The sequence below is a fragment of the Hevea brasiliensis genome, chromosome 12 (assembly GCF_030052815.1).
Source record: "Hevea brasiliensis isolate MT/VB/25A 57/8 chromosome 12, ASM3005281v1, whole genome shotgun sequence".
In the NCBI taxonomy this organism is placed as follows: Eukaryota; Viridiplantae; Streptophyta; class Magnoliopsida; order Malpighiales; family Euphorbiaceae; genus Hevea; species Hevea brasiliensis.
The window spans coordinates 32,241,208-32,257,222 of NC_079504.1; the positions used below are offsets into that span (position 1 = coordinate 32,241,208).

Consider the following 16,015-nt stretch of genomic DNA (forward strand, 5'->3'; position numbering starts at 1 on the left):
AAAAAGTATGTTGTGCTAATTATCTTTTCCTTTTTCATGCACCATAAGAAAAATAAATCTCCAGCACCTATTATGTTATTGCTATGTCCTCTTCGCAAAACAGTGTAGGAAATGAATCTATAAAGGTGTTTGAAAGCTAGATCCATGATTTTAGAGGCTTTTACAGTCCACTGCACTGCCTAGTAGCATAGGATAAGCAGTATCTTAAGCAAATCTTAGCAATTTTTGTGTTGCAATGAATTTTTCGCTATGCTTGACTTCTAGCTTGACCCGAGCTACATCTTAAGTACCATGACATACCTCAAGCAAGACCTTAAGCAACTTCTCATGCAATTCTCGGCAAGATTAATGTTGAAAACTCTACAGATTCTGGAATTCCACTATGATGAGGCCTGACGTGCATTGGTACAAATCCAAAATGTAGAGCAAGCACTATGATGAGGCCTCCCACTACTATGTGTCCAGTGGCTTACTAAGAAATCCTCCTTAAGTGCTAGCAAAGGAAGTATCCAGTGCTGCATCTCCTACCATTCACCATGCATCATAGGAAGAATAACTTATTGGCATTGACCATACCAAGGCTGTCATATTCCAATCTATTATGAGGGATGTCTTGGAGTCCCTCACTGTTAAAACTAAAGACAATATTAAATTCATCCATGTTCGTGACCTTATCGACACCCAAGAGTCTGAACTGAATCCTTCCCCTGTCTCCATTGTTTGTGGCCCAAAGGGTGGCCTAAAAATTGGCCAGAAATTCTAGGGTGGTGTTCCTATATATTATGTAGCACAGTTGTCCACCCAATGAATGAAAATACAAAAAAATTTTAAAAATTTTACAAAAATTTTTCCCTCACCCCCAAACTCAAATGAGATATTGTCCTCAATGTTTAAAATTAATACAAAGATGAGCAAAATTGAATAAACCAATCAATTTTTAAAATATATACAATTGGGAATTGAGTCTAAGTAACCATAAGAAATTCAAAATTAAGCTAAAAAAGATATTAATAATGTATTGCAAAGAGAAAAATGTATAAAGTATCCCAAATGTATGAATTTATAATACTTAAGAAGTTGCTTACCCTATTGCTTAGGATGAGCAAGATCATAAGCACTAGTAATATACCATAAGCATAAGTAGCAGACGGGTCAACTGTTACCTCATAATGATTTTGAACATACATAATTCAAATGAAATTGTGCAACTTATCAACATCAACAAAATTAGGACTGAGTAAAGCATAAAGTGCAAAAATAAGTTGCAAAAGAGTTTAAGATGCAATAAAAAGAGAACTCAAACAATTAAATTTAAAAGAAATAAAATAAACATTCATAAAATATATTCGCAACTATAAAAACATATCAAAACATAAGAAAACCAAAGTAAATGTTCAAAGGTGCAATTACAATTATAAAGACCAAATAGAATGCACTAAAATTGTCACCAAAGTTTGAAAACTTAATAAACAAATTACAAAGAAAGCTAAAAACATAAACTAAAACTGAAATTAAAAACAAAGACTAAGATTAGGACTAGGCTACTGTCATCAAACTACTGCTACTGTTGTTATCATCCACTGCTTAGTCTGCTGCTACAAGGTCTACTGATGGCACAGGGGGTTCTACTATAAGTTTTGCTTCAAGTTTAGCTATTGCTTCCCAGTAATTAGATTGCTCAGAGGCTGTCTCTAGGTTCTCTGTCAAGTCCTTCATTTGCTAAAACATGTTTTGACCCGAATTATATAAGTTGTTATAAGATCGGGCCAATTTGTTACAAAATTCTAGCATCTAAATTTCCTACTTTTATTGTTTCTTTTTAAGAGATAAGAACCTCCTCTTAAGCTTTCTATCTTGCATTTTTCTGCTGCTTGAGCTGCTACTTACCCAAAGCATCAATCTTATTTTCTAAACCCTTCAAAATAGCAAGAATCATAGTAGTTTCTATAGTAAGAGCTGATGGTTGTGCAGATAGGCCAAACACTTTCGCCTCTAATGATTTCAAAACTGATAAAATTTCTAATGAGGGTTATTGTGCTATAGAAGAAGCTGCTTGGGGTACTAGCATAAGGTCTGCTGGAGCATAAGCACCTGATGTTGCAGAATCACTAACATCACATTGCTACCCCAATAACACATAAGGACTCCTTCTTTTCTCACATAAGTCCATATGAAGAAGCATTGTGCTATCAAGAAATGACTCACGTAAAATTGGAACCATTTTATACAAATTAGCTTCAAAACCAAATGATTTGGCTATGGCAGTTATATAGCCTCCAAATACTACATTGCTAGTAAAATGTCTAATGACAATTTGGTACCAATGGGTAGCCAAAAAGTATGTTGTGCTAACTAGCTTTTCCTTTTTCATGCACCATAAGAAAAATAAATCTCCAGCACCTATTATGTTATTGCTATGTCTTCTTCGCAAAACAGTGTAGGAAATGAATCTATGAAGGCGTTTCAAAGCTAGATCCATGATTTTAGAGGCTTTTACAGTCCACTGCACTGCCTAGTAGCATAGGATAAGCAGTATCTTAAGCAAATCTTAGCAATTTTTGTGTTGCAATGAATTTTTCACTGTGCTTGACTTCTAGCTTGACCCGAGCTACATCTTAAGCACCACGACATACCCCAAGCAAGACCTTAAGCAACTTCTCATGCAATTCTCGGCAAGATTAATATTGAAAACTCTGCAGATTCTGGAATTCCGCTGTGCTTGGCTTGCGACTTTCCCTATGTTATAGGTTAAGCAATGTGACATACCATAAGCAACATCTCAAGCAATATCTCATGCAAATCTCGGCAAACTTAATTTTCAAAGCTTGATTCCTTCAACTCTATTCCATTCTTCAAGACTTCAAATATCTTCAAATCATGTCCTAATGCACTTTTAATTTACCACAAAATCTATTAAAAACATTAAAATTATAAAAATCAAATATAAAGTATCCAACATTAAAAAAATAACCTAAAATAAAGCTAAAAACATAAAAAAATACTTAATTATAAGGACGAAATGGATGCAAAACTACTTTAAAATACCTATATGAAATGAATGTAATACTGATTCAAGCATAAAAGAAAATAATTTTATTAAGAAAGAGAGAAGAATCGATATATGAGATTAGTGGTGACATTGGCTCGAGTTCATCAGTTTATGACTCTTTTTTTTTTAATTGAAATATCTACTATGCTTCAGGTTCTTTCCTTGGTGTAATTTGAAGCTGATTTTATTAGTTTTGCTCTGCTGGAGTTCATGATTTTTCCCAGATTCAGCTGCTATTCTATTTTTGAGGGGTCTACTCTTATGTTGTTGCTATGGCATGTGGGTTTTCTACTTATTTATTTGTGTAGATCAAAGTTAAAAGCAATTCAAAGGGCGATGCAACTTCTGATTTCTTGGCCTTAAATGATGTCTAAAGCATATGAAATCTTCATGGAATTTGTCTATAGAATTGCAGTTTCTCACATGGCATAATCAGAATCTGCTCGTGGCTTGTCCATTGTTTGTAGCTTTTAGTTCTTAGGTGTAGCTTGAGTTGTCAAAATTTGATTTTGGATCAATAGTAAGTTATTCTGGTTTTGTTCTTTTATTTTGTTAGTCCTAGGAAGCAAGTTCTAGTTGCTGATTTTTATTTTTTTATTTTTCTTGGTTTCACGATCTACTTCTGATTTCAGTTCAGTTTGCTGTCTTGCTTTTTTTGGGGTGGTTTAGTTCCTTGGGTCTGAGAGCTATTGGCTTGGATGTAAATTGTAACTTCTTCACTATTTTCTTTGTTGATATAATATTATTTTCTTTGGCCTCTAAGAAGAAGAAAAAAAAAGCATGATTAAATTCTCATTCAAACATGTTTGAAAAAAAAACTTAATTAAATTCTTATGTTTGATTTTTATTCAGTTGAAAATAAATTTTTTTGAAGTTAAAAGGAATTAAATTATTTATTTTAAACATTAGAATTGTTAAAAAAAAATCAGTTAAATTAAATTTTTATAAAATTTTAGATTTTAGACAGAGTTAAGGTTTTCATTATTTGCATATTAAATTTATATTATCCAATTTCGTTATTAAAAAACCAACGAAATTTCCAATTTAAGAACATTAGTTAACAGATAATAATAATAATAATAATAATAATAATAATAATAATAATAATAATAATATTTATTTATTTATTTTGGGTACTGCACAGTCCACTTCATTTTGTGAGTAAAATATTTTCTGAAATAAAATAAAATAAAATGTGAGAAGTTGATCAGGTATATAACATATATTGCAATGATAAATTTTGACCTGATTTTGATTTTAATCCTCTGATTTAAAATAATTAATAATCTATTTTAATTGATATAAAATTTAAAATAATATAAAATTAAAATTTCCCAAAAATTAAAAAAAAAATTAAAGATCAACTTGATGATATGTGCCTAAACTGAATGGTTTGCATTGATCTGATTAGCTTTGATAAAAAAATTAAATATTCTAAAAAAATTAATAATTTAATTTGAAATGACTCATAATAAATAAATTGATTTAGATTTAATTTGAAATTATTTTTATATGGTGGATAAATAATTCAAATCAATTCATAACTGAAAATGATTTAATTTTTTTAAATTGAGGAAAAATTATATTCTTGTTTTTATGCAAAAAATATTTATAATATCTCAACCTCTAGATGTTGGCTGTTTGAGACATTTCTCTCTTAAAAAATTGTTTAGCTAATTAATTAATGCTTCGATAAAATAATAAGATCAACCACTTTCTAAAAATTTGACGGTTCATATTCAGTGTGTACAAAAATTCTGGCAACAGTTGATATTCAATGCCTCTAAGTTTTGATAAACAGTTGATGTAATATGTAACAATATTAGTCCTTGCATATGAGACGATGTAATTGTAAAATTAAATAAAGTTGAATTCTTAACATCAATTAATAAGTTTCAACTTCAATTATCATCATTATTATTATTATTGAATTGTTATATTTTTTTTGAAAAATGAAGAGTTTTAATGTTGAAAGGACAACTGAAGATGAAAGTAAGAAATTGATAATAGAAAGATTTTTTTTTTTTATTGTTATTATTATCATTTTGTGTTGATTAGATTTGGTATAAAGTTTAGCAAAAATTATTATTAGTTTCTGAATTTCTCTAATTTTTTAAATTTCTCTAATTTTTTAAATAATACACAGTTATGAAGGCAGCTATGGACCTGAACACAAATAAATGGAATCACAAAACAAGGAGATTGAAAGCAATTTGAATTGTAATATGTTTAGAATGCTGTTAATTAATTATTTGGAAGGAAAATTCTTACTTATGCTCTGTTTATTTCACAGAAAATAATTTTTATATAAAAATTATTTTTGATAAAATATTTTTTATTATTTAGTTGTAATATTAAATTAATAATATGTGTTTATTTCATATATATATATATATATATAAGTATATTTATATTTTAATAAAATTATTAAAATTTAAAAAATAAAAAATAACTTCTTCTTTTAAAAAATGAAAGTCATTTTCCTTAAAAATGACTTAATTTTTCCTTTGATCAAGAAAATATTTTATGTTGACTAATTTTCTTGAGTTTTCCAAATGCTAGAAAATGCAAAAAAAAAAAAAAAAATTCTACAAAAATATTTTTCATCAAACAAATGAAGCCTTAAACCTGATTCACTATGATCCAAGATATAAGATGTATAATAGAATTCACTTATTAAATATATAAGTCTCACATATTTAGATATTGAGTTTATGGTAAATCGGGTTTAGGCAAAAAAATCTTAATTGGAATGTAACTCTTTTTCACCTTCAATTAATAGTTGTAGGTAGTTGCAGCTATGGAATCTACTATCTCATACTTTAATTTTTTTCATTTTCAACCTAATATTTAAGGCATAAAAACTTAAATCTAATCCTCTCCTTATAAAAGCACCAACTCTTAATTCGCCTATTAAAGAACAAACGCACCTAATAGTTAGGAATTTACATTTTTATCAACCCTAAAAATCTATTATTTCAACATAAAATTTCATTTAATAATCTAACACAAAACTAATTCCCCTCATATTCTCATGTCATAGGAATCACCATAAAATAATGAGAAAGCAAATTAACTTTAATAATTAACAAGAAAGGAATATTGGAAAATTGTTTTCTATTATTAATAGTTGGATATATTTTTATTTTCCCTTATTTTTCATAGAAAATAAAAACTACAATTTTATAAAAAAAAAATGACAAAAAATAATCCTCAACAAGTAAATAGGCTCTTAGCTTTTCAGATTCGACCTTTCAATTTCGTTTTTTATTTTATTTTTTATTTTCGTTTTTCACTCATTAATGTTATATTTCTTTTTTTTAATCTCTAGTTTAATATATTGTTCTATTTTTATCTTTGCATAATGGGTTTTAAAAAATTTAACTTTATCACTTAAATTGTGAAATAAATACATTGATTTTTTTGAATTGCTAGCTAACATAATGTCCTCTATATATAATGCAAAAATTCTAAAGAGGTAAAAAATGAAGAAAACTTTATAAATTGTGAAACCATTTTGATTTCATTCTTGGACATCATGCTAATTAAATAAAATTTTAAAGGGGCTTGGATGAATTTAGGTGGCAGTTATCGGTTAGTCGTTGCTATATATGGTGACTATATATATATATACACACATTTATTAGCCACAATTTCTAGATATATATTCCCATTCTATATAAACTAATATGTATGTATGTATCAATCCCCATATACAAACCAAAGAGACGCACTTCTCTCTTACCCTACACATGGAAGGTCTTAAGCCAATTCGAGTAACAAAGGAAGAAGGTGGCGAGGAAGGCCAACTCTTGAGTCCAATGTCTCGCATTTTTCACCAGCCGAACTCGAGTATCTACATCATTGTGTTCGTAGGGTTTAAGACCCCTATTAATCCAGATGCTATTAAAGCCACCTTGGCTCATATTTTCCTTAAACATCCTCATTTCTGTAGTTTACTGGTTAGTATATATACATTTGTCTTATGCCAAGATTTAAAGGAGTTAATATAATAAATTCATTCAGATTTTCATTTACTGAAATTAAAATAATTGGATCAAATTACTATTTTGTTTAAAGCCGTGGATTTGTTAAAACCCTAAAAGTAGAGAATTCCTTACATGTAATTCAACCGGGGGGCAATCCTTGAGAAATTCTAACAAAAGCGAAAAACTTTTATTTGTTGATGATGAGCTGCAGGTTGTGGATGACAAAAATGGTGTAGAGATGAGATGGGTTAGAACACAAGTAAACATAGACAATCATGTCATAGTTCCGATGCTTGATCCAAGCATGGAGATGGAGTCTCCTGATAAGTTTGTAGAAGATTACGCCTCTAACCTCAGCAAAACCGCAATCAATAAGTCCATACCTTTGTGGGATGTCCATCTCCTCAACTTTAAGACCTCAGAAGCTGAATCCACTATCATTCTCCGTGTCCACCATTCCCTCTGCGATGGCATCTCTCTTATGTCCATGTTACTTTCTTGTGCTCGCAAAGTATCCAAAGCTGAGGAACCTCCAACCATTCCAACTATAAAGAAAAGGAATCCCAAGAATGTTAACTCTGGTGGGTTCTGGCAATTCTTTCTCAAGCTATGGTGGTTAATGTTGCTTTGTTGGAATACCATTATTGATGTTGCGATGTTTATGGCTACGGTTTTCTTCTTGGAGGACACCAAAACGCCTCTTAAAGGTCCTGGATTTCGATTTGGATTTGAATCTACTCCTGGTCCTAGGAGGTTTGTTCATTCAACTATCTCTCTGGACGATGTAAAGCTGGTGAAGAATGCTATGGACGCTGTAAGTTCCAATAATTTCTTTCTTTTAATTCCAGTCAAATACTGTGGTTTGGAGATTAAGATTTTAATTCAAGACCTCACAACTTCAAAAATGATTTTAATGTCACTAAGTTGAGGCTTATTATGCTTGAAAAGAAAATATATAAACCTTACAATGTCATAGTAAAATATATTTGAAATTTTTAAAGGGAGGAATTTTTATACAACTCAACTTAACTCAACTAAACCTTTATCCAAAAAATTTGGGGTCGACTATATGGATTCGTTTTCTCCACTCTAAACGATTTTGGGTTAAATCCTCAAAAATGTGTAATGCTTCTAGGTCATGTTGTACTACTCTCCTCCAAGTCAATTTAGGTTTATCCCATTTTCTCTTTCTATCCTCTAACCTAATGTGCTCTACTTGTCTAACTGGAGCCTCTGTATGTCTACACTTCACATGACTAAACCACCTCAATCTTCCTTCGCTCAACTTATCTTCAATTGACACCTCTCCTACCTTTTCTCTAATACTCTCATTACGGACTTCATCTAGTCTAGTATGGTCACTCATCCACCTTAACATTCTCATCTCTGTAACTCTTATCTTAGACGCATACAACTCTTTCAGTGCCCAACACTCACTACCATATAACATAGACGGTCGTATGGCTGTACGGTAAAATTTTCTTTTCAACTTATTGGGAATCTTACGATCACATAAAACTCCCATGGAACGTCTCCACTTCAATCATTCGGCTTTAATTCTATGACTAACATCCTCCTCACATCCTCTTATCTACTTGAAGGACTGAGCCTAGATATTTAAAGTGATTACTTTGGGACAGTACCACTCTATTCAAACTAACTCATTCCCTATCACCAGTTTGGCCTTCACTGAACTTGCAATGCATGTATTCTGTCTTCGTTCTACTTAACTTAAAACCCTTTGACTCTAGAGTACTTCTTCAAAGCTCTAGCTCTCTATTGACTCCTTTTCGTGTCTCATCTATCAGAATAATATCATCCGCAAACATCATGCACCAAGGAGTACTCTCTTGTATATATTTTGTCAATTCATATAAAATCCTTGGTGTAATCCAATTGAGATTGGAAAATCTCTTATGTCCCCTCCCACTGTGAGCACAATAGTAGTTGCTCCTTCATACATATCTTTCAATACTTGTATGTACCTAATAGATACCCTCTTTTATTCTAACACATTCCATAAGACATCTCTTGGAACATTATCATAAGCCTTCTCCAAATCAATAAAAATCATGTGTAGATCTTTCTTTACATCTCTATATTTCTCCATCAAGCTTCTAATGAGAAAGATCGCTTTCATAGTTGAACGACCGGGCATAAAACTAAATTGATTGAGAGAGAGAGAGAAGTATCATGACGTAGTCGATGCTCCACAACTCTCTCCCACAACTTCATAGTATGGCTCATGAGTTTAATTCCCCTATAGTTTGAGCGACTCTGTGTGTCTCCCTTATTTTTAAAAATAGGTACTAAAATACTCCTCCATTCATCAGGCATTTTCTTTGAGTTTAGAATCTTATTAAATAATTTAGTTAACCATGCCACTCCCATATCTCCCATAAAATTCTGATTTCATACAATATAGACACTCCAACATTAAATTTTATTGTCATTTTTTAGAGTGGAATATATTAGTTAAATTCGTGTTTATTTTTCTAGCTTTATCTGTGTGGAATTTTGCCTTACTATATACAAACTGAGGTATTTTTTTGTTTTGGGTTTGATAGACCATCAATGATGTGATGATGGGAGTCACACAAGCTGGTTTGTCTCGTTATCTCAACAGGAAGTATGGTAAGTTTCTATCCTATATATATATACTTCAAAATGGAATATTAAATTATGTCATTTTGTTTGTTAATAAACTTAAAAACTTACTAAAAGAATTATTATTTAAATTTTTTTTAAACAAGATTTCTTATTTGTTATATGTTATTTCAAGTATATAAAATATTGAGAATCATTTTTTTTACATGACATATTTAATAAAAAATTTATTATAGTAATATTCAGTAAAATGTGAGAAAATTTTATATTTAGTGTAAGTAATTATCGAGATTGGAGATAACAATTTAATATGAAATTTATGAATTTAAAAAATCATCGAATGAAAAAATAGTCATAAAAACTAATCAACATGTTATTTATATTAGAAGTAACTTTCATATTCAAGACATCCTGAAGGATTAAAATTTTTTTACTTTCACTTCTCAATTATAAAGATAAAAAAGAATATTTTATATATGTGTTTTAATTTATTACAGTAGTATTCAGTAAAATATGAGAAAAAAATTACAATTAGTACAAGTAATTATCCATATTGGAGATAACAATTTAATATAAATTTTATGAATTTAAAAGAGTATCAAATAAAAAAATAATTATAAAAACTAATCATATTCCATTTATAATAAATTATTCACTTCTCAATTATAAAGATAAAAAAGAATATTTTATATATACATATGTATTTTATCATAAGGTGCATTATGAATAGAACTAGTAGAATTAAAAAAGAATATAACTTATTTGACTATGAAATCTTCAAAACCACCGACGAGTACAACTATTATTATTATTATTATTATTATTATTATTATTATTATTATTATTATTATTATTATTATTATTATTGAGATTTTATCTTTGAACATACTGATTATTATATTTGTTATTATGTAAAAATATTAAATTAATATATTCTTATGAAGAAATATTTAAGAGAAAATAATTAATAATCATATAAGAAATAAAAAATTAAACTAAATTTTGATAGGCAGTAATTATTCAAAATTTTAATAAAAATTCAAATTATAATAACATTTTATCATTAGTAAAATTTTCTAGTATGATTTTGAGATATGGAATATAAAAAAAATATATTATTAAATTATGTTATTCAAATAGAAAATAAATAAATAAATAAACCTTAGGCAAAATAAGTAGTAAAGTTTTAATTTGAAAACTAAAGGAAAATGGCAACAGACTGGTTTGGGATACTAAATTAATTAATGAATATCTATTAGATTTTAAATTTCACAATAAAAAGTTATCTTCATTACTAATAATAAGATTTTAACTTAATGATATCAAAATTATTTATATAAATATAAAATTTTATATTTAAATTTAATTAAAATTAATTATATATATATATAAATAATAAACGTCATATCTCCATTAGAGGCATATTACGTAATATTAATTGTATATTCTTAGACCCATTAATTTTTGCAAGTTTAAAATATTAGATTTAATAGTTTCATGACATAATATAATAGTATAATGCATCAGAAACAAATTCTTTTTAATAAAAAATAAAATTAAAATTGAAATCTTAGTAGTTTATAATTCATGGGATAATTGAATCCTCATGAGTATATAGTGCGCTAACAAATTAGTGCAGTGGTAATATCTTATAATTTTACTATATTTATTGTTACGTTTAATTATATATATATATATATATATATATATATATATATATATATATATATATATATATATATATATATATATATATATATAATTTTATGATTATTTTGTTTATTATTTATTTTATTTTATTACTTTTATCATTTAATAACAATTATTTACAAAATAATATTAACTTCATTAAAAATAAAATAATCATAGAATTTTTTACTACTCAAAACATATTCTTAGATATTAACTCTGCGAGCCCACGTAATAAAAATATTATAACATTATTTTATTTTCGTTAATTCAATCGTTTCGCTTGAAACCATTAAAGTATTTTTTATTTTTTTATTTTTTACCCTATGTATGGCAGGTGAAATTAAGAAACGTGATGAAGCAACAGAAGAAAAGAATAATCTACCCAGAAATATTCGTCTTCGAGCAACTCTTGCTGCTAACATAAGATCATCTTCGAGCATCCAAGTGAGTCTACACGCACTCCGCTAATATTTCATATACCATATCCTCATGTGATTTTTACCAATCATATCTCATATCTCAAATGTGAGGGTTGTTCTATTTTTGTCTCTAATTTTTAATTTATTATTAAAAAAATTCCTAATTTGATTTTCATTCACAATATTTCTAATATGTAACAGTAGATTTTCATATTAAAAAATATATATATTTTTTCACCCCTCTCTCAAAATGAATAAAATCTCCGTTTTGCTTTCTCTTCTCCATATGTTACCTTTAGGGCTGAGCATTCAGTCGGTTCGATTCAACAACCGAACCAAACTGAATAAATTGAAAATTAAATTTCATATAAAAATAAAAATCAAACCGAACCGAACTATATAAACAATCAAATCGAATCTAACCGAAATAAAAAGGTTCTATTCAGTTTAAATATTCGGTTTTTGAAATCTCCAATATGCTCAAATCAGCAAGTAAAAAACCACAATAAAAATTACAAATTGATAATAGCAAATGTCCATAAACACAGAATTGATGATAAAACAGCAAAAAACTATTTAACATAGAATTGATACACGAATATTACATTAAACTCAAAGTGACAATATTAAAAAATAGAGAAAAAAAAAAAAAAAAAAAAAAAAGAGAGAGGTGCTGGCTGCTTTGTTGTGCTGTGACTCCAACTGTTGATTGTGGCTTACGGTGGTGGTGAGCAGAGGAGAAGAAACGACTGGGTTGGAACAATCTTGCTTTGAAAGCTCAATCTTGAGAGAATCACTTTATCTTTCGATAGACCCAGTTCCATTCAGGAGTTAGAGCTTGCATAAAAATGTCTACCCACTCAGCGGCAATGAAAAAGGGTAGGAGAAGAAATGAAGAAATAAATGAGAAGAAGAAATGGAATATTGGGGCCCTAGGATAGCGTCAGTAGAGAAGAAGAAATGGGATATTGGGGCCCTAGGATAGCGTCAGTAGAGAAGAAGAAATGGGATATTAGGGCCCTAGGATAGCGTCAGTAGAGAAGAAGAACTGGAGAAGATAGGCTGGGGTATTTGGGAACCTAGGGTGGCGACAATAAAAAAGAATAAAATAGCGTTTGTGAGAGTATATATATATAGCAAATGTACAAAGATGTAGTTAACCACTGAACTAAATAGTAAATACAGATATGTTTTGTTCTTAATTATATTTATTTGATTCAATTTAGTTTCACCGAATTTTTTTCTCTTAAAACCAAATCGAATTGAAATAATCGAAACAAAATGATAAAAATAAAGTAAGGAGAAAAATGATAATTTTATTTTTTTTAATTTAAAAATATATTATTATAAGTTAGAGAAATTTTTATAAAATAAAATTATAGTTTATAAATATTTTAATAAAAATTAAAAATTAGGAACGAAAATAAAACAACTCTCAAACTTGATGATCGATCGATAAAATTATCCTCATATTTTCTAATGTTGAATTATTATGGCCTGCAATTATATAATTTTTATCAAGCATTACCATTTTCAGAAGATATCAATCATCAGCTCTGACCAGACCACTGCTTAGGCCTACATATATATTCAAAAGATAAAACAAAATATAACTGCTCCACCTATATATATTAAACAGGCATCTGATGATATAATAAGCAGAAATACGAAGGGCAATAAAATAGGGCTTGTTCTCTTCCCCTTCAAAATTGCCCTAAGAGATGATCCATTGGAATATGTACGTGAAGCCAAGGTTGCCGTGGACAGGAAGAAAGCTTCTTTTGAAGCTAAATTCGTACATTTCATGTCCAAGTTTTGTTCCAAATTCATTGCCCTTAAGGTACGTACATACCTCTGCTTAAATAAGCAGATTCATCTTTTTTTTTTTAATTTAAAAATTAATTCCATAAATATTTATTGGTTCAATTTGGAGCTCAGGAATCAATCAGTTCAGACCGATTAATTAACAAAAAATCAAGTTAGAGAATTTTAAAAACTAAATGTATATATATATTTTTTAATTATGAGCAGATTGCAAACATGCCTTCACAGACAACATTGGGGTTCTCAAATATGCCTGGTCCTCAAGAAGAAATCTCTTACCATGGCCACCCAGTGGCTTTCATAGCTCCTACTATATATGGGCAACAATGTGTGGGTATCCTCACCTCATTTAATTTCAATACATATATATAATCATGTTAGCATTTTATTTATTTATTTATTTATTATAAAATTAATTAAATTCAAATTTATAATTTATAGTCTTAGAAATGACTTTAATATTACTAAAATAAAATTATTTAATTTTAATATAATATATTTCAGTCTAAGACATAAAAAAATTAAAATTATTACTTAACACTTAAAAATAAATACAAGCTAGAAATAGTCCTTTTTTTATGATTTCATTCCATCCCTTGGATTTTTATGAAAAAATTTAAGAAAAATTATAAGAGTATACCTTATTAATCAAGTAATTTTCACGTAAGGTCCTATTATTTATTTATTTATTTATTATTATTATTATTTTTTTTTTTTTGCATATACATAATACTAACAGTCATGAGCAAAACAATAATTATAATTTGAATGAATTTTGAATTTTATTTTTTGGTTAACCTATATTGCAGGGACTAATGATTCATATAATGAGTTATGTGAAGAAGATGAAAATAATCCTATCAGTTGACGAAAGCATAGTTCCTGATCCTCATCAGCTTTGTGATGATTTTCTAAATTCTTTTCAGCTCATCAAGGAAGCTGTCTTAGCTGAAAAAGGATTCATTCATGAATCATAATCATAATCATACCACTAATGTTGTGCAATAATTATTGAAATTTTAGGGTATGTTCGGATTGTTTTTAAAAAACAAAAAAGCCATTCAGTTGAACATTACGTTTTCAAAGAATTTGTATTAATCTTGCTTTCGTTTGCAAAGTTGAAAACGATAAACTATAAATGAATAGAAGTAGACTTTTATTTTGGTTTTTCACGGAGCTTTGCATGGTGGATTAGTGAGCTCTAGTGTTAGGTTGAGTGTGAGGGTAACTGACTAATTGTAAAGTATTTTCTAATTAATTTAATTTCAAAGGAAAATAAGAAAATTGTTAACCGTTTGTTGCAATCTAATTATTTATTAGATTCATAAGTATAGTTAATTTCAAATTTATATCCTAACATTTTTAATTTTAACTTTAATAGTTTATAATTTAGTGGTTACAAATCAAAACCCCTTTTATTTTAATTTGTATATTCAGTTTGATAAATTAGGTATTTATTTTATGTGTTTTAAATTCTTTTTATTTATTTGTATCTCTAATAACTGTTTTTTTGTTTTCATTTACTCAGTTTATGTGGGATCAATATTTACTTATCCTATATACAAATAGTTTAGGTAAAGTATTTTTAATTGGTGCATTCTATACGAATCAAATTTTGGTATATTATTATTATTATTATTATTATTATTATTATTATTATTATTATATCTTTCTTCCACTTTTGTTTCATGATTAAGGCTAAATGCATTAAATAATTAAATTCTAGTTAGCTTTTTGATGAATATAATGTACATAATTCATTGTTGATTTTTTTTTAATATTCCTTTATTTTTCAGTTATTTAAAATTTTACATTTAATATTAAAGTGTATAATTTTTAGAGTTTAAAATTTTAATAAATATTTTACTTTAAATTGTCATTTTTTAATTTTTAAATTTATTTTTTCAAAAAAATATAGGGAACAAAATAGTTTTTCAAAAATAAACAATTAAAAACTAAAACGGTGCTTAGTTTTTGAAAAATAAAAAATAAAAAACCTGCCAAACACATGCTCAAGAACATACATCTCACCTCATATTTTACCCAAAAATATCCAATTTGAGATGGCAATTGGTAGGGTGCTATGAAAATCATTCTATCTGAACTCGAATTTGATTAATATTCTCAAAACCTGAATTCATTTTAAATCCAATTGAAATTTATTTTTAATTACTTAAATCCGTTTCAAACCCGATTATTATTACTCAAAAAATAGCTAAATAGATTAGGTTAATTTTATATTTTAATTAATAATCTACACAAAAATTTATTTTTATTAATAATTTATATTTTAAAATTTTAATAATTTCATAAAATATTTAAATTTTATTGTATACAAAATAAAATATATAATATTTATAAACATTATTATAAAAAATATATATTTTATATTTAATTAAGTATTTATGGTTAATGCCATTCTCAATTCCATTTGC

At 27.7% G+C, this 16,015-nt stretch overlaps 1 protein-coding gene across 1 annotated transcript; it reads left to right on the forward strand.

Annotated features, from left to right (window-relative positions):
* Window positions 1-6,764: 6,764 nt before the first annotated feature.
* LOC110654227 (wax ester synthase/diacylglycerol acyltransferase 11-like) lies at window positions 6,765-14,796 on the forward strand. The gene is made up of 7 exons (XM_058131465.1): window positions 6,765-7,011; window positions 7,250-7,852; window positions 9,606-9,672; window positions 11,672-11,781; window positions 13,396-13,596; window positions 13,788-13,910; window positions 14,390-14,796. The coding sequence occupies exons 1-7, from the start codon at window positions 6,802-6,804 to the stop codon at window positions 14,555-14,557; spliced, it is 1,482 nt and encodes a 493-aa protein (XP_057987448.1). The 5' UTR covers window positions 6,765-6,801; the 3' UTR covers window positions 14,558-14,796.
* Window positions 14,797-16,015: the final 1,219 nt, after the last annotated feature.